This window comes from Populus nigra, chromosome 9 (assembly GCF_951802175.1).
Source record: "Populus nigra chromosome 9, ddPopNigr1.1, whole genome shotgun sequence".
Taxonomy (NCBI): domain Eukaryota; kingdom Viridiplantae; phylum Streptophyta; class Magnoliopsida; order Malpighiales; family Salicaceae; genus Populus; species Populus nigra.
Genome location: NC_084860.1, coordinates 13,759,804 through 13,779,949, shown reverse-complemented (window position 1 = coordinate 13,779,949; position 20,146 = coordinate 13,759,804). Strand labels below are relative to the sequence as shown.

Here is a 20,146-nt window from a genome sequence, read left to right as displayed (position 1 = left end):
TTCTCTTGTTCACATTAATTATCTTTCTTGATCCAATCCAAATAACCCTCAATACATCCACTGATCTTCTGAGTAAGTAACAGATTCGATGGCTATATCCCAGTCACAAACCCTAGCAACATTAACTCCAACCCAACTACTCCCTGGTTATAGATTCAACCCTTATGATGAAGAACTGGTGCGCTTCTTTCTGTATCCCAAACTCACTAACCCTTGCTTTACCACCTCTGCTCCTGTTAGAGATTGCAACCTCTATGCCTGTCAACCTCTCCAAATCTGGAACACCTTCCACAGAATCCATGGTGAGGATGTTTTCTTCTTCACTGACCTCAAAAGGAAAAGCCCCAATTCCAATGTCTCCCGCAAAATCGCCGGTGGCCCTGCAACATGGCATAGAGAGGATAAAGACCATCAAGTATGTGTCCAAATTGACAAAAATTATAGTGTCACAGCCCTCAAGAAAGGCTTCAGTTACCGAAATACTCAACCTCACCAACCTGGCTGCAGTTGGATGATGTACGAGTACAGCTTGCCATCCCTTTCGCAGGTCACTGTTTTGTGTCAATTGAGAAGGAAAGACGACAACGACACCCATCAGTCGACGCAAAAAAACAAGAAGAGGAAGAGGGCCGATGCTGATGGTGTCGATGATGCAGCAAACACCATATCCCAGAAGGCCAGGGTAGATCAGCAGCAACATAACATGGGTTTCTACAGGGCATCCGAAACTGTATCTGAAGAAGTGGTGAATGGGGTGAGATTTAAAGATTTTGAGTCTTTTTATCGTGAAAATGTGCAGGATTTTGACAGTTGTGAGATGGCTGCCAATTCCATTACATCCACTACTGGCCATGTTTCACCAACTACTGTATCCACATTGAATCTTGACGAGAACTTCAAACCATTTGAGGTTTTTTGCATCGACAATGACGGGGAAGCTGCAGCAAACGAGGATGACGATTTGCATCAAAATATTCTTGAGCTGCTAAATCCCACTGTTTTCTCTGACGAGGCGGGTGTTGTTCCAGCCATTGAAGCAGCACCTATTCAGGCTGATGAAGTTCAAGCTACACAAGTAGGGTCGAATCTGATCGAGGTTGTCTGCATCGACAATGATGGGGAAGCTGCAGCCAAGGAGGATGACGATTTGCGTCAAGAGATTCTTGAGCTGCTAAATTCCACTGGTTGCTCTGATAAGGCAGATGTGGTTCCAGCCATTGAAGCAGCACCTGTTCAGGTTGATGGAGTTCAAGCTACACAAGTGGGGTCGATTCTGATTGAATCCTTTACATCTGAAGTCGTTGATCATCATCCTGAATCTGAAGTTTCTGATGATTCCAGCCTTAGCAGCGATTGGATAGAGTCGTTTCCGCCAGCATTTGCACAAGCAAATCCAACATGCGGCCTGATTCAAGAAAATAAGATTCAGATGATTCCCAATCCATTTTTCATGGACTGTTTTTATTGATTTCATGTTTTCCTCTTTGTTTATCCACGAGATTAGAGGCTGTTGTCATGTACCTATGGAAGCTGTACATCGATCATTCTGTTTTTTATATAAAAGGGCATGGAGAGTTCTTTAGTACTATAGTCTATTTTTTACTCACTTCTAGATAGCTGCTAGTATCATCTCCTATTTGGGATCCTGGAAAGCTATTTGTGTAGTGTTAAGGACAAGGGATATAATCCTTGACAATAATGCTATTTAATTTCTTTTCATCCTAAATTCATCAACTGAGTATCTTATCAACATTGTTTCTAGATTTTGTGTCTATTAACCTAATAATATACATTAGTATGCTGTTTATGAATTATTGAATTACACTAAGCAATTTTTGCAAACACACATCACATCCTTAAAGGCACAATTGATTCCTTAATTAATAACAGTACTAATGCAATACATGTTCGAACTTCAAAATTCATACTAGAAATTAACTCTGCAAACAGATAGGAAAGTGGAATTATTAAATGACAAAGCAAGTGAATGCAGCCAAACAGAGGACATGCCATTAACGATTGCTTTACCTCGTGTCTCTTACTTGAGTTGAATTATTTTACGTTCCTCACGATTGCCCCTACGAGTCCGATTCATGGTTCAAAAACTATTATAATCAAAGAATCATAGGTTCTTAGGGTTACAGTAGCACAAAGAAGAATTAAAATCACCAACAATAAGTGGAGACTCAGTACCTTCAGATTATCCTCTTTATTCTTTAAGAAATTGGGGGAATTACTGGATATTTTGGATAGTATAAAACAAGCTTAACCCATTTGGGTTTACTAAACCCGCCTGGGCAAGCGGGTCACTAAACCGGGTTACTGAGTTTTTAACATAAATCGGAATAGGAGTTCCATGATTATGTCACCAGATTTTTTATCGGCATATACATGGGCCATACCAGCAGCCTATGAGATGTCGACACCTTGTCTTGATGAACTCTCAACGATTACTCATCGATTATAGCCATTGAGCTCATGTAACGTGTTTAACCAGTTTTTGCGGTGAAACAAACACAATAAAATATTTAGTTTTATTTTTTACTAACTAGTAACTTTTGTATTTGTGATGAAATAAAAATAGTAAGATATTTAATAATAAATTAAATTGTATTTTATATTACAGAATTTACTAAAAAATTGAGTTTGAAATACTATTTTTGTGCAGTAGTTTTTACATGTTTTTTTAATTGAGTTTCGTAAAACTTTATTTATTTTTACTTTTCAAAAGCGCTTTTAAAAAAATTCAAAAAATTTTAATTTTTTTTCTTTGCTTCAAATTGATATATTTTTTCATGTTTTCAGATTATTTTGATGCGCTGATATCAAAAATAATTTTAAAAAAATAAAAAAATATATTATTTTGATACATTTTCAAGTAAAAAACACTTAAAAAAATAACTACATCCACATTTCCACCAAACACTTTATACATGTTTTTTGCTATACATAAACTTTAACCATAATTTTTACCAAACATGTATTTAAATTCAATTAACTGTATTTTTTTAAACTACAGCGACAAAAATTATCTCAAAAACAAATATACTCTAACAGAAAATCAGAAGGCAAATGTGATAATACAACAAAGAAAAAAAATATTTTTAGTGCAATTGGCTTGAAAAGGAATTAAATTGATATGGAACAGAAAAAAAATAACTATGTTTTAAAAGTGCAATTGGCTTGAAAAGGAATTAAATTGGCTTAAAATAACTATGTTTTAAAAAAAATAACTATGTTTTAAAAAATTGATATACAACAAAGAAAAAAATCATCAATATGGGACAGAAAAAGGGACCAGTAAGGTTTTTTTCTTCTTTTATAACTATGTTTTAAAAGTGCAATTGGCTTGAAAAGGAATTAAATTGATATTTTTAGTGTTTTTCAATGATTTTGACATGCTAGTGTCAAAAATAAAAAAAAATATTTTGATGTATTTTCAAATAAAAATATTTTTAAAAAGTATCTGCACCACAATACCAAACACATACTAACAAAGAGGAGAAAAGAAAACCAAATTTGTGAGATTCAATTGCTCATTTTGGTACCATAAGGTTATGTTTGTCCATAATCAACAACACTATTTATTTCAAAACCAAGTTATTTGCCCAACCTGCACGCTTGGGCAAATAAAAATATTTTATAAAGGGTGCATGACATGTCATCTGCCTTTTCTTTTCAAAATAAAAAATGAATAGACAACAAGTTGTTTGTTATGATAGATGATCTATCATCTTTTTTCTAGAATTTAATCAATAGGTGGTTGAAAATCAATAGAGATGACTTTTTTTATCACAAATTCTATTTTCACCTATTTTTTACTTAAAAGATAAAAAAACACTCTAAAAACCTAAATAAACTCATTTATAGCATTAAATAACTTCAAAATGGGTTAAAAAACAAAAATCTACCCCGAGCCCACATCTACTAATGTGGGCAAAGTGAAGGCCGAACAACACTATAATAGAACTTTTCTTATTGAATGAAACTATTTGACACTAAGATCGATTTTTTTTGAGCTGGAATCAGTGTCAACCAATCACTTTTTCTTTTCTTATTGTTTTCATTCAAGTTTCTCTCATCTATCTCTAGCTCAGGGATTGAAAAATTGAGAAAATAAACTTTTAGAAAAAAAAAATAAAAATTGTGAGTAATGTGTAATTAGTCATATATTTTCTAGTTAACTTTTGGAACATAATGAAACTAATCTCATTGGATGGACTCATTTGTCACTAATATCAACTTTTTTCATGGTCAAAATTGGTGTTAATCAATAACTTTTTTTTTTCTCATCATTTTCAAATGAGTTTCTATCTCCTCTCTCTAGCTCAAGGACTAAAAAATAGAAAAATAAACTTTTGAACCAAAATAAAAATTACAAACAATGTGTAGTAAGTCATATATTTTCTTCATATTTTACATGTTAGTCCTCTATCTTTAAATTATGTAGTTTTACTATAATTTCAAGCCTGATTTATTCAAATAAGATTATAGAAGGGTATGATTGAAAGAAAAAATAAGTTTGAAAAAAATAATAATAATTGTTTTCACTATTCACATGGACAGTGAAACCATCCCATGTTCGTGTTCTAGTTGTTTTACTATAATACATCAAAGTGTTCGTATTTATAGCTTTCTAAGTATACTAACTTGTCATTTTAGTCCCCATAATTTTACTTATGTTTCTCATATTATTGATCTTGGACTGGTTGTAATATTTTGTACCACTGTAGTAGAAACGATGCCTTGCATTTTTTATTTCCCCTCTCTTCCAATGATATAAAAGCCATAACCTTGATGACTGCTGTTTTCAGGTGTTTGGTAGTAGTTTAGGTGTGGGTTTTGTTATCTAACTTCAATAAGAAAATTCGAAGGATATAGATGTAGATCCCATTTAAAAAGACGAGGATTTTTAGAAAGCTGTTACTGGAAATGCTACAATGATGCCATTGGATGGTGATGAAGATGGTGGTGGTGGTGTAAAGTCCTTTAAAATGTGGCAAATAAAAAATATCCAGGCAAAATTTGTATTAAATCTCCTTGGTCACATTTTAATTTGTGTCATAACAGGTGCTATTCAGGGTGCTCATGAAGCATTGCTTTACAGGAAGAAAATAGGTTGGCAAATACATTTCAAGATAATCTCTCCCTTTCATAATAATTCTTTAACACAAAAAAAAAAAAGTGAAAGGAGATTTCAATGGACGACGATGAAAAGGTTTTCTATTCATGTTTTTCAGTAAAAATATTATCAAAGAATCATCTCAATTTAAAAATTTAAGTTGTTAGATAAATCTCAAGATATGATTTATATTATTTTATAACACACTCTGTTCAAATGAAAGTTTTTTGGGTTTGAAACTTATACAGGCTCACATTATCTTATGCTTAATTTTTATAAAATAAAATAAGATTGTGAGATTTAAACTCGTGACCACTTTGATCGACAAGACTTTGATATCAAATAATCATCCCAACCCCAAAAAATATTAAGCTATTAAATCTCATTCATCGCAGTAAATGTTAAAAAAAAAATAACTCTATAATCAAAGAAACTTATTAGAGGTAAGAGATAGCAACAACAAGCAATTGAATTCCAATACATAAGACCAGTCTATAATGCATATATGTGGTGCAAATTCAAGTAAAAGCACTAGCCGTATAGTTCCTCCAGCTTGGCTTGCTTCCCATTGACGTATAGCTTCGCATTATCAGTTCAATCATCAATATGCATCCAAACCACTTGAATTATATCCATAGCTTGTTGCATTACTTTTGTCAAGTAAAACTAGGCTCTCCAAATAGGAACCAATGAAGGTACGGGAAGGTTCTCCCCAAATTCGAAGATCCCGGACTTGCTGGCTCTCCAGCTCACCGGAAACTATCCAGCCACGCTTCTTCTCCATTAAAAGTTCCTCCTTCCTAATTCCCAATGCTCTGGGAATACCCTCCCCTTGTGCAGCAAGAGTCAATACCAATTTGGTCCATGACTCCACCACACCATACTCCTTCATCACCCATATATGGAACTGAACAGAAGACAAAAAGCTAGCCTGGCATACAGAGAGGGAAGATTCTTTATATACCATAAGGGACAAACATGAGGGCCTCACATTAGCCAAACAACTAGGCAATGCAATCTCAAGAAAAATCTCATCACTCATATCAAACCCCAAAACCACATTAGAAACCCCCTCATGTTGGTCTGCCCGATAAGCAATCCAATGAACAACTCCATTCAGAAATGCCGATGAAACACGCTGATCAGTGTCATATCTCAATGGTCCTGTCTGTGGAATACCCCTCCACGAACCCTCATTAAGTGAGTAAAGCGCTATTTCTGGGAAATTTTCGCTGCGAAACTTTGACTTCTGAAAACTGACCATCCTTATCAACTTGTAGTCATTAGCACGGGAATCATAGCCGAATCCAAAAAAGGAGTATACAGGACCCAGGATTCTAGGTTTGACAATCATGTATTTTTGTATCAATGGATTCCAAAGAATGAAGGATACTATAAGACTATGGAAAATATTTGCAAGGCAAATTAAGCCATTGCAAGAACCGATGACATGAAAATATGATTCGGAGCTCTTGAATGGGAAATGAAGTTGCATGTGCTCATTGAAATCCTGGTTATCAAGACGGAGAGAGTACTGCTCTTCTCTCTCCCTTGAACAGAGTCGAAGTAGGAAAAGATTTTGACGATCAGTTGATGAAATTGGATGTTGAAGATGCTTGAAAATGAAGGTTGGGCTCTTTATGAGGGAGTTCCAGGACTTGCACAAACTTGTGCATCGCAACAGGGATTTTATGGGGAGTTTGTAGAGGATCTCTTGTATCAAATCTTCAGACAAATAATCAGACATTTTTTTATCTGCTTAGCTTTGCTTTGCTTTTTATGTTCTTGGCAGCAGAGAGAAACAGGAAAGTAAGCAGGTCAATTGGGAAGGAAGGGTAACGTTCATCAACGGTTGTTTAGTTTGTATCAAGTTTAACCCAGCTACTCAAGAACCCAGTTAATTCCAAATAAGCATAATAATAGCTTACAGTCTTGAAGAGAAAACTCCCCATACCTTTCAAAAGTGTGAATTTTTTAGCAACGGCAAGCACAACCAATACCTAAACAGCCAAAAGGTAGAATTCTTAATGGCAAGATTAAGACTTTGGGGTCTTAATGAGAGCTTAAATGCTAGTAAATAAAGAGCAATCAACAAAAGGAATACAAAATTTTTCTTCCTCTATCATCAAATGGACGAAAGAACAGTATTTAGCTTCAAAGCTTAGATGATAACAAGATCTTGTAGACCCAAATGCATAAAATCAATGAATAACAAGAGTATCAACAAAACCCGAAAAAGGAAAGCAAGGAAAGATTGAACTTGGAAAAATTGCAGCTACTTTCTACACTACACAATCAAGTTTCAAACTTTACATGATGTTATAAGAATAAAACACGGTGGGTTATAAATTATTACGAAGAGTACCTTGGAGGAAGTCGAAACCCAAGCATGGTGGTTTGTGTCAGTCGTTGGAACTTAGGATCAGCTTGTTCATAAGAATAAAAACCAGCCGGCAACTTTGAAAACCATGACAGTCATTGCTCAACTCTGACGTGGCATTCAGTAAGCAAAACGAAAAAGTCAAGAAACTCTAGTCTGCCTTGTCATAATGGTCACAGTGTATTTATATTCCAAAAGCAGGCAACCTTGAGAATGAGGCCTGTTTAGGTTAGCAACTGGCTGGAGAAAGGGAATTTCTCGTGAAAAGAACCCTAAGCTCCAACGTTCGATTTTTTTTAAAAAAAAAAAATTATTTCACTTTCTCGACAATTAAATGCAGTAACACCTTACTTTTATCTTTTTTATTATTATTTCTCAGAAATTACAGTTTATACACCATACACCGGTCAACACAAAATTCATGTTTTAGCACAAAAGCTAAAATATCCCTGAATATGATTGTAGAGGTGTCACAGATTGCATTGATTTCATTGGTTTTGTAATATTTTTATTTTTCACTAAGTTCTCACTCTATAAAAATGTTATCAATTATATAAATAAATAGTAAAATATAAAAAGTAATTTCTAAAAACACAGTGACAGTATTAACACTTTCCTAAAGTAATTATCTCTTTAAAAAAAATATAATTTATAAAGATTTTGAAGTTTTTATTTATTTGAAAAAAGATACGGTGTTTAATGACACTCAAACGGGTACAAGAACACCCTTTACTGATATTTCACAAAAAGATATTATTTTTATTTTTATTTTAGCTCCATGGTAGAAAGATATCCTCTAATATCAATCAAAACTAAATCTCCTCTCCAAGACATTATTAAGAGTACCTCGTATGCCTCTAAAATGTTTTTTGATGTTTTTGGCCAAGCCTCCTCCGAGCAACTTGCGGTTTTTTGGGGCGGAAACTGAAGTTGGCAGCCTCCAAAGTCCAAGACGTGGGAGAACAAAACAAAATACTAATAATAAGGACAATAAATAGAAACGGCACTGGCGACTTTTCCCTTTACTTTCCAAGTTCATTCACCAAGTAATATTGACTAGATTATCAAATTCTACTGAGCAACTGCGACATAAGCAACTTATACATTAGGATGTTTCATTGAGTAAGTCTCTGCATCTCATTTTGATCACCCAGTGTCTCCATCAGAAGGGGAGGAGCATATTGTGCTGTCCCCTGGTGCTCCTCCGAATCCTGACAGAATGAAAGAATGATAGCATCAATTGACATCTCCACCACAGCGAAGAAGAGGGTCGCAACAACGTAACCGAGAGCCCAGCAGACCTGCACACGTACAGATACGCACAAGATAAAGACATTTTGAATCACTGGTTTCTATAGCATAGAAAAAGTACCGAGGAAAGTTATTGTGCAACTATTTGAATATCTAGATGTCTGGCTTGGAATTAAAGCACATACCAGCACAGGAAGCAGTGGGGAGGAAATCTTGTTATGAGCTGATCTATATTTGTGGGTATCCAACATCAGGAAAGCAAAAAGTGCACTTGAGAGGCTGACACATAACTTTCCAAGATATAGAATGACATCTCCAATCACATTCACCCTCCCTATTCTAAGGATGTTGCTGATGATCAATTCAGTTGCAATTGCAGAAGCTCTGCAGAAGCTTTTACCTGTTATAGCTATCTGCAGAAGTCATGAAAACAATGGATAAACAGTGAAATTCAAAAGGTAAAAGAAGAAAATAGCATACGGATCAATGAAAGAACCATGCTTGAACAGACAATGAGTCCTGAAATAAATTCTGGGAGTAAGGAAATGTATTATGACATGGTGGCAATTGTGTGACTGCCAATAAGTGAAAACAACTGATTCCATTCCGGAGTTTTTTAAATAAATAAAGCAGGTAAAGTCTTTGGAACAACAATGGGTATCCTTATTCATCCTTCAATAAGGACATGATTGGGGACTGTACTGAAAATGGCAAGTCCCATTGCCATATTAGATTACCGCGACTTAACAGGGCATATCTTACAAAACGTACCCAAGCAGCCATGCAAGACGTGATACGAGAAATTGATAGTTTTGAACCTTACCATTATATAAGCATTGCGGTTCACAGATCTTATAATCCACTCAATACACTGATAACAAAACCGAGAAGTGTGATATGCTGTCTTTCCCATACAGCTTTCAGGAGTAGTATTAGCAACTTTCAGTTTGCGACGAATTGACTCAAGTATGAAGCGAACAGATTCCACAAACGACAACACCAGGGAGCCAAGAGCCACAGAACCAAGGCTGTACCGTATAAGCTGCTTCATAGAGGAAAAAACAGGTAGGAATGGAATCTCTGGCTGCATTGCCAAAAATAAACAGCTTAAAAAAATTCTGCTCAGGTAACATAATTTGCAAAATATTGATTATAAGTACATCTAGATTAGTTAACTAATAAACAGAATCTGTCATATGCATGCAAACAAGTCCAGATTTTTTGGCCCATAGGCAGTCAACACACTACCTAAACTTTCAGAGCTGCCACAAGTGCTTCACTTTTGATGGAAAAAGCTAACACACAAATTCAGTCATCAGGCCACCCAATAGGCAGGAACTTCACTATGAATGTAACAGAGTAGTGTAGCAGCAGGAATTCAATCTGAATAAAGAAAGCTACTGCGTAGTACCTAATGAGTATTTCAATAGTCAATCAGTACAACTTGCACATACAAAGTATCTGAGCTCCAAAAGTGCTTCTGAATGCACATAGGGAAAGAGTTTACATGGCATACATCCAATAGTTGAAATCCATGGAATAGTAAGGTGGGAAAATTCAGTGTAGAGGTCCAAATTCATTCATGCAATAAACAGATGAAGTAAAAAATATCTAGAAGCACCAGTTAGTCTGCATCCCACTTCTCTCCATATCCAAACTGGAATACAATGTAGGTAATGTACCCACAGGTAACTGACAATTGCAGCTTTTGTTGATCAGCAAATGCTTTATTATTATGCAAACATAAAGAAACTATTCCTACGGATACTAAAAGCAATCAAGTCCAGAGTGGTCGCAGTAAGGTTGTGTCAGAATGAGACCATCCCATCAAAAGCATATAACACAAGCATTTCATGGATATGACGAATTCACATGATCAATTCTTGCATAATTTTCAATAGTAGATGTATGATTTAGTGTCTTACCGATGTCTCACCACGAGCCCAATAATAGGAGGCAACAGAACCCGCAATCACAGTTGAAGAGCACGCTATAAAGAATTGGGTGGCCCAGTAACAACCAAATAGGTGGAAAAAAATTGCAATTGATATGTGAGGAGTATAATGGATGCTATAACCACAGCAACGATCACAGTTGACCCTTTTTGATACAAGATCATATGCACAGCAATTGGAGTTGCAATTGTTCTGGACAATCTGGCCGGAACTAAACAAGTAGAATGCAGCTGCAAACCAGAACATATAAAAGATTCCAAGGATAGCATATGGCATCACTGGAAAGATTATGAGTGCTTGAACTTCTCCTATGACCTTTGCAGCAACCTGCATACAGATTAAAAGAGTACTTCATTCATTCAGAATTGCATCAACCTATTCTATGGTTGATCAATAATGAATACCAAATTGTGCCTGAAGATATAGCTCATCACAATTAGACTATTGAGAAAGTGGTATTCTCACTTTTCAATAAAGAAAAAAGAAATTTTGTCATATGCTCAGGCACACCATTTGCAAAAGATGCAATCCTGGGAAATTTTCGAATTCTAGAGATGGATTTCTAGGTACTAGATAGTCCTGTGATTTAGAATTATTGATCATCCAAGTGCCGTACATCTATTGAGCATATCTTGGTAGTCTAGTAGTTGATAGTAGTGGTATATCTTGATTGCACCACGATTCAGTGGAATCCCAGGTGCAGATGAGCTGAAAGGTAATCCAGTCCAGAAAGGTGTTTTAACAATCAGGCATTCCTAACACTTGCCAATGCATAATTGCATTTATAAGTTCCTAGCGAAAGAATAAGAATTAAGCTATGATCTGGTTGGCTGTAAAATTATAATCTAGTTAAGGAATGGACCACAATTAAAATGCAAATACATCTTCAAAACTTCCCTAAATTAGATTTACCAGATTATAAGTTATTGAGGTTGGAGCACTAAAATCTGCATTACCATTGAATGGGCCTATGATTGTGAGTCTTCCATAACTCATAAGTTTCTAAAAATCAATTAATCATTATTATATTTTAGTTTGAGCTAGATATATACTAGCCTTGAGGACAGATGTAGCCATAAGGATGCGGTGGACTATGGCAATTGATGTAAGGATGGAAACAACCATTATAAAAGTCATCAGAACAGCAGCAGCGCGGAGATGATTTAGCTCCTGAAAGATGCAAATTACTTGAGTAAATAACATGACACATGCACATGCAAAAACCACAGCAAATCATGATATTAGAGAGAGAGAGAGAGATAATCATATACTCATTAATGAGGAAACCCACCCGTCCAAACACGTGGTAGTACGGATCATGTGCACCAATGATAGGGGAGATCGCATCATTCCCAATCCATCCAGCTAAATTAGACAAAAGCACAATAAACTCAGGTTAACATCTCCACAATAATTACTGCCACATTCAGGTGTACAAGGAAACTTCTGTCACAATACTTGGGACCATTGAGACTAAAATAAGTTAGCTACAGAAAACTACTAAACTTTTAGAACTCGAGAATCAATCAATGCTGAACAAAAAAGGGCTAAAAGGAAACTCTTTGTTTAAAAACTTAGGAAGAACTACTTCACCAACAAGAGCAGGAAAGCTAACAGAACAACCACAACCCAAAACAGGGACATCTTTATTTCGTTTAGCATTGTAAAAAGAAAAGGAACTTGTTTTCTTATTGGTCAAGCTAAGCAGTGCTACTGCACTACATTAAAAGAATTGGCTAAATCCATGATTCCAAGTTTTTCTAAGTCCACCCTCATAAGAATTACCTTTACCAAGATTGCCAACATACTGCTGTATCATAAAGCAATAGAGCTCTTATTGGTCAAGCTAAGCAGTGCTACTGCACTACATTAAAAGAATTGGCTAAATCCATGATTCCAAGTTTTTCTAAGTCCACCCTCATAAGAATTACCTTTACCAAGATTGCCAACATACTGCTGTATCATAAAGCAATAGAGCTAACCTTTAAGGTAGTAAAACATTGTTACTGCAATAATGAGAATATTAAAAAGGGCAACTGTTATCCAAGGCATTGCAGCAACAAAATGCCGAATCAGCAGTAGCCAGATCACTGATACAAATAGTGGCAAGAGCCCTCCACAAACAATCAATACTGGCCAGGACTTTTCAATGTCAGCCACGTATCTCTGCATACAAAACATAAATGATGAACTTTGACAGCAGAAACCCAACATGTATAGTTGTCTCCATGGAAAAACAAAGTATGCATATGACAAAGAGGAGGAATAAAGTAATATAATTCACTTATCCACTGGTATGATCATTCTAAAGAAGCAATGCAGAGGAAAGTCCCCTAACCTTCAAAACTGATGACCGAGCATTGATGGACCTGTGAATGGATTTGTCTATTATAATGTCCTCATTGATGTTCACTCCACCCATTTGCTGCCAATGTCGCATAGATACATTTGATGCACGAGCAACATATTGGCATCTCCAATAAACTGAGATTAAACATACACAATTTTGCAAACAAAAAATTAAAGTTAAGAACCAATATGCCTGTAATCAATCAACATAGTTGCACCCTAATATCCTGGTGATAGTACTTCAGAAAGTTGTGCCTCGCAAACAGAATATAGTTTACTTACCATTTACACTTGGGAATATCACAGGGTAACAGGGACCCTGAAGTTGAAGAGAGGTGTTTCTCATTTCAGGAGTGAGGAACTCAAAATAGTCATAGTTCCTATCAATCCAATCATCCACAGAGAGACGGATTTCTCCTTCTGGATAATCACACACCCAATTAAGTGCATCTTCTGATGGAATGGGACAGTCCAACAAGCATATACTCCGAGCATTAGCCAACTTGAATTGGCCGTTCTTCAAACCACTAAGATAGACCTGGTTAGGATTTAACCAATATGTAAGCTCCAATTCACGAAGACCAGGGTGTGCATGTCTGTCACCACAAACATTTCCTTTGTAGTCCAGCCCATAAGTAAGCCTGATAAGCCATAGCAAAAGCAATCATCATAATGAACAACAAAGAGCAAAATGTAGATGGAAAAAAAAAACATATCAAAGCAAAACTGGAAAATACACACAAGCAAAGATGCTTAATGTAGCCAAAATCTACATACTGTAATTGCACAGAATTGAAGTAGCAACCAGTCAATGTGAAGCAATGTATCGTTTGCTATCCAAAAAACATGTATTATAAGTTGCCAACACCTTCAGTGGGAAATTTATTATCTCCCAGTCTAGAGCTTAAATTTGGCACTAGAAAAGTTGAAAATCTCTATTGACCTGTCAAATACAAAACCACTTGACCAAAATTGAAGAGAGATTTTCATTAAAACTTGGGATTGCATTCCAAATTCCCATTTTCAATTTTTGCTTCATTAATTTTCTTTGCAACCAAACAGATAAACAATAAAAAAGCTATAAAAAAAAAACAGAGAGACTTACGTAACATATGGAAGTTCTAAATTTTACATGAAAGTAAAGACTACTCAGATAATATGAGCAAATGCATAGCCGTTTTTTTTTCTTCTAAATAGAGCTAAAAATAACAAATTTAATAAATTAATAGTAACATATGTTAAAAAAAGCGATCCCATTTAAGAGACAGCAAATCTTAACATGAAAATCACAAATAAGAAAAAATTACCAAAGAAAATAAAGATATCCCATTTGGGTTTTCGAAGTTGAGGATGTTTATAAACAAAAGCTAAAAAAGATACTTGCCTTAAAGGGTTTCCTTTGTTGAATCCAAAGCTAGAGTTAACAACCATAGCAACCCAGAATGCTATGAAAATAACAAGAAATGCAACATCTCGACATTTCCTGTTGTGTCTAATGATTCCGCCAACTTGAGTACTCCCATCACTTGAAGGGTACCTCCCTATCACTGCCCCTAAAGGTCCTCTCATCTCGCTACACACACTGCCACTGTATGTATCTCTTGCTCTCTTATCTCTCAATGTTCAAGAACTAGAGAGGGAAAGTAGGAGTAGAGGGAGCGGGAGAGACAGAAAAGGGAAAGTATTTTTAGTGAGAGAAAAAAGGGAAGGGACAGTAGAGTGGAAGCTAAAAAAGGTGTGTTTTAGATTTGGAATAAATTTCAGCAGTAGTTTAATAATTTTGCTTTTGGTTTTAAGACAAAGATACCATTGATATGTGTTTGCAGAGATTAAGAGAGTAGGGAGTGTTTGGATGGGAGTGAGTTTTAATTTGTTTTTTTTTTTATTAAAATTTGATTATTTTTTTAATTAAATTTTTTAATATTTTTGGATTATTTTACTGTATTATTATTAAAAATAAATTTTAAAAAATTAAAAAAATATTATTTTAATATATATAAAAAAAACATTTTAGGAAACAAATATTTTGAGAGAATCCATGTACTGCGGCTTTTGAAGTGGACGCTCCTGATCAATTGGCTCTGCTTTGGAGCTTAGCTTAGCTTAGCTTTTGTTTTCTTTATTATTTGTTCCATCCCCTTCCCATTCCCATTCCCACCACGGTTACCAAAAAGTCCATGAACAAAGAATAGATTGTCTTGTATTTGTTTTACACTCCTTGCCTATTTAAATCTATAAATACATGGAAAAAATTGATGGTGTTTATTTTATCATGAAACTTTTCTATTAAAAAATAAAAATTTAATTTTTATCTAGACATCACTGTGTCTAGCAAGTGGTTTTTGCCTATGAATTTTTTGAACTTTTATTAAAATTTTCTTTAATTAAAACTCTATTTTTTATTTATGTATTTACTTCTTTTCTATTAATAATATGTTTTTTTAATACAAAAATCATTATGATCTTTCAATAAAAAAAAATTAAATCGTGTTTTGACATACTCAAATAATTGAGAATAACCCTCGGGACGATTAGATGATAGGGTTTCTAGATGCCTGGTTTTGGTTATATGGCTACATAAAGTAACTTTGGCATTTCATCAAATTTCGATAGTTTTTTTTATTTTAAATCATTTTTTTTAGTATTTTTTGTCAATATATTGTTTTCATATATTAATATCAAAAATAAATATTAAAAAATTAAAAAATATTATTTTAATATATTTTTAAATAAAAAAACATATGCGTCAGTCCCAAAAGGCACCAGTCTCTGTAATTGTCGCAGTACCAAAAGGCACAAGTCTCTGAAATTGTCGCACAAAATCCTTGACATTTGGTTTGGGCTAGCTGGTTCAGAGCACCTCCACTTCACTTTGGATCTGAGACACTATACTACCCTAACAAGTAAAAACACCACCTCCAACACAGAGGCTTGTAGCTCAGTGGCCTTGGCAGGCTTTGCTCTGCCTGAGTGCCCTGGTTCGAGCTTTCATGTGTACCCAACACATAAGGATTTAACTGTTGTGGTCAATTCGTGTGACTTGTTCCGCTCCCGTCCCGGGTTCGATCCTTTATGTGTACGCCTGTCACCCCCGCGGTGCCTTACCTGCTCCTGGGCTTGCAGGATGTCCAGTGGGCCGTGGGGAATAGTCGTGGTGCGCGTAAACTAGCCCGGACACCCCATGTAAATAAAAAAAAAAAAAAAAAAAAACACCACCTCCACTGTCGACGCTTCTTTACAGAAATCTAGCATACGCCGAGCCCCTTTTTTTCTCACTTTAGTTGTTGCTGTTTCCCTTCATTTGGTCAACAAACCCAGCATATGTCCCTGTAGAGCTTTGAAAGCTACCGGTACCTTTCATGTAATACAAGCATGCCTGGCGCTGGAAAAATATGCGGCTTGCTTGTGAAGGAAAGGTACTCGAGGAATTGCGGTCTCGACTGTTTAATTTCCCTTCTTTTTTTTTTATCTCCTTAATTTTGTGCGCTCTACAAGAAGCTTAAGATAAACAGAGAACAGTGAGTGGAGGAAGCAGAATCTACATCAGTTGTGCATCATCGTCTTCTCTTTGTATTGGGGTGTGCTAATTTATGTTCACTTTTCGATGAATGTATCTGTTGGATGGTGATGCCTAACATGTAAGGAAGCTTTGAAGACAACACAGCCTAGCACAGAACTTCCACTTTTGCATCTAGAAACTTAAACCCGCCCCAAAAGTTGGCACAACTCGTTGCACATAGATGGCATGCGGTAGGAACACTTGCAATGCGTAGAAAAATCAGAATTAACATTACTGCTGATACAATGGCTGCTAAATACAGCATTCCTATGTAGCTGCAAAAACTGGAAGTGCATAGATGATGAGAAACACAAATGCCTAAGCCCCAAAACATTAAGAAGATCCATTTGTTTTCCTTGGCAGTCAACTATAAATATCAACACCAGAAGTGATATCTTTGGCAGCTTGGTGGTCAGGATCCATGTGCATGTTATAAGATGAGAAATACATGAATCTGTAATAGTTTAGGCTTTCACGTTAAAGCTAGTAAGACTCACATAGCAACATCTGGGTCCAACCTTCTTTGAATAGCAGCCGCGGCCTATGAATGTAATGTGACTTATCAATGATAAGCTGGAGAAAAAAGATAATTGAACAGCAAAGACAAAGCAAGATTGTTTTCATCACCTCAAAATTGCCAAGCTTGTACTGGTAAGCCATCTCTTCTCTCAGCTGGGCTTGTTCTTTCATTGCTTGTGCCTATTCAAATCAAGACGATGAGACAAGCATAATTCCTAGCGCATCTAGATTTCAACAAATAATCCATAATTAGAAAGGGAAAGGAAGCTAACCATTCCACTCTGCATAGAACACTTTAAGGCTTCCACCTCTGCTTCCTTTTGCTTTTCACGTTCTCGCATTAGTTCTTGCCTGGAAGAAATGAATGAAAATAATTGGAAAAAAACAAAAACAAATATATAAAGCTGTCATGGTTTTCAGTCAACGAAACCAGCATTGGTAACAAAACTTGAAAGACAATTAATGTAATTTTATGTTCTGCACTTCAGCAGTTCATAACTAGTTCAAATTACCTAGTGTGGAATTACAGGTGTACTTGTTTATTTAGTTTGAGGTCCCTAGCAAAGATTAACTGATCAACTTAAAGAACTTCAGGATGCATAGCCATTTCAGACTAGTTTTGCAAGAAAATAAAACATACAAAACATATTTACAGGTATAAAATCAGCCATATTAAACCAGATTAAACCATTAGCTCACAAAAATTAACATTCTATGGAAAATCTCCACATTTTCAAACTCTAAAGAGAGAGTGAGGAATGAGGAAAGATAACAGGTGACCAAGAACTTGGAATCAAGGTTAAGAACAATGAGAAAGAACAGGGAATGATGCATGTGTATGGAAAATTGATTCTTAGAAGGATAGCAGCAGCAAGTATGGCAGTATATAAATCAAATAGCATTTAGATGTAACAACCTACGAAAACTGCAACAAAAATGGAATGCCAGATCCCTTTCAATTTATTAGACTGAGATTGTGAAGGGTGACATACCGACGCTGTTCTTCATCATTAAATACAGTACGCTCTGATGCCATGACCTTCTTGAAACCTTTCTTCAGTTCCTTTTCCATTTTATGTTGGTAATAAGCATCAAGGTTATAATATCTGAAACCACAAAAATGGAGCAATTCTTTGTAAAATCTAACTAATATAATTACAGTTTCTCATGGTTTTAACTGAATTTAAATTGGCAGCAGGGATAGACCATTCGCCAATCCCACCCAGTCCTTTTCCTTTTTACCTAGTAACGTTATTGCCCTTGTATTATTTTCATAATGAAACATTCAAAGTTCCTTTCAAGGAGTAACACAACTGAAGAGAGTGTATAAGCATCCATGTGATATCAGAAAAGATACATACTTTTTGGAAGGAAAAGTTGCCGTGTTATGATCCTCCATGAATCTGTAAAATCATTGACACTAAGAAATTAAGACAGTACTCAAAATTCAGTTGGAAAGTTGCACCAAAGCTGCATACTAAGCTATATTTCATCAGTTGTTTCTCTGATGAAAGAAATGCATGGAATCAAGAATTTTTTATGTACTTACTGTTTGAACATTTGCTTCTCTTCCCAGTTTGGCAGGGTTTCTAGATTCACCTTTAAAGAGATCCAAACAATTAAAACATGACCTATAGCTCCAAATAGCATGGTCCACAGAAGTAGGATAAACAGAATATAAAAGAATTCACAGAATTAACATCATTAATTTCAAGTTTCAATCCATCCCCACCTGCCTATAAATAACTCCCCCCCCCCCCCCAAAAAAAAAAAAAAAATATATATATATATATATATAATATAAAAATAAAACGTAGCATGGGTTAATAGAAAAACCATAAAACAAATACCTGTTTCACTTCTGCCAACCATGCAGTGAACTCTGGTCGTTTATTCCTACAAAATAGAGATTAATATATAAGATCATTGGAGTACAGTTATGCAAAAGAAGGATAAAATCTAAAGCAAGTATAGAATTTATCAGACAATATGATTTGACAGGAAAATGGAAGTGGTATTGAAACAAGTTTAATAACATCACAGCAACCTCAAACTCTGAATGAAGCTTAAGAAACAGCATAACATGTGAAGCAACATGGAAGATGAATCAAGGAAACATTCTTAACATGTCAACAACATGGAAGATGAATCGAGGAAACATTCTTAACATGTCAATTTACTCCCAACCACTAATTTAGCATTCCCGAGAACCTAGGTCTCTTATGTTTGTCTAACCTGATTTATTAAATGGAGTGTGAACATTTGAAAATAAGGTTGACCCAAGGGAAAACTAGTAATTCTCAACCAATGGTTTACGCACAAGATGAAAGATTAAGAAACAGAAGTTACAAAACCTAGAATCCAATCAACTTTGAAGTACAAATCCTCATGTGACAAAAAGCCGAATAACTCAACTCTATTAGACCTAGATTCTTGTACAGATTAAGTAAAAAAGTGAAGTCCAAGATTTTCAAAATGAAGGTTTTGTATTTAACATTACCAAAATAACTGTTGGACATCAAATATTCAAACTTCAACATATTCCCTTAACTGAATTTGCCATCAATAAAACAAACGAGCAGCATAAAATATGCATAGCTTTCACAATTTCGTAACAAAAAAGCGTCCATGACAAAATTTCCACTGCATATTTATTACCCAAACCCTTCCAGCAGACCAAAATCTCAACATATGATGATGCAAAAACATTAACAGCTCAATTCTATAGGCCTTAATATGACCCTGATACTAAGTTACTGTGATTTCAGGTTTCTCATTTCCACTACTTTTCCTTAACAAAATTTTGTCCAAGGCACCCAAACAAGCAAACAGAAAAAAACAAGAAGAGGAAGGAAAAGTAGTAAAATTTGTAGAGCGAGCTAGCAAGCAAGCCCAAACTCTCAATTCATTGAAGAAGAAGAAGAAGAAAAGAAGAAAACTGAAAAATCCAACTCAATAGGCCTATACATCCTACCTCCACTAACTTGCTACAATGATCTAATTTCCCATTT

At 35.3% G+C, this 20,146-nt stretch overlaps 3 protein-coding genes across 3 annotated transcripts in view; all 3 read right to left on the bottom strand.

Annotated features, from left to right (window-relative positions):
- Positions 1–5,521: 5,521 nt before the first annotated feature.
- Positions 5,522–7,695, bottom strand: LOC133703045 (F-box protein CPR1-like). Its single transcript, XM_062127441.1, has 2 exons — positions 7,488–7,695; positions 5,522–7,122 (listed from the first exon to the last, which is right to left on the bottom strand). The coding sequence occupies exon 2, from the start codon at positions 6,867–6,869 to the stop codon at positions 5,724–5,726; it is 1,146 nt and encodes a 381-aa protein (XP_061983425.1). The 5' UTR covers positions 6,870–7,122; positions 7,488–7,695; the 3' UTR covers positions 5,522–5,723.
- A 798-nt stretch (positions 7,696–8,493) lies between these two features.
- On the bottom strand, positions 8,494–14,880 carry LOC133703802 (choline transporter protein 1). Its single transcript, XM_062128485.1, has 10 exons — positions 14,442–14,880; positions 13,340–13,698; positions 13,047–13,192; positions 12,691–12,874; positions 12,000–12,073; positions 11,765–11,878; positions 10,679–11,035; positions 9,577–9,837; positions 8,939–9,166; positions 8,494–8,803 (listed from the first exon to the last, which is right to left on the bottom strand). Exons 1-10 carry the CDS (start codon positions 14,624–14,626, stop codon positions 8,618–8,620), a joined length of 2,094 nt encoding a protein of 697 aa, XP_061984469.1. The 5' UTR covers positions 14,627–14,880; the 3' UTR covers positions 8,494–8,617.
- Positions 14,881–16,823: 1,943 nt separating this feature from the next.
- Positions 16,824–20,146, bottom strand: part of LOC133703743 (uncharacterized) — a 33,958-nt gene continuing 30,635 nt past the window's right edge. The window contains exons 2-8 of the mRNA XM_062128374.1: positions 18,986–19,032; positions 18,685–18,734; positions 18,497–18,538; positions 18,128–18,241; positions 17,408–17,486; positions 17,244–17,315; positions 16,824–17,157 (exon numbers count right to left, since the gene is read on the bottom strand). Of these exons, the coding sequence (XP_061984358.1) occupies positions 17,110–17,157; positions 17,244–17,315; positions 17,408–17,486; positions 18,128–18,241; positions 18,497–18,538; positions 18,685–18,734; positions 18,986–19,032 (452 nt within the window). The 3' untranslated portion in view covers positions 16,824–17,109. The remainder of the gene's footprint in view (positions 17,158–17,243; positions 17,316–17,407; positions 17,487–18,127; positions 18,242–18,496; positions 18,539–18,684; positions 18,735–18,985; positions 19,033–20,146) is intronic.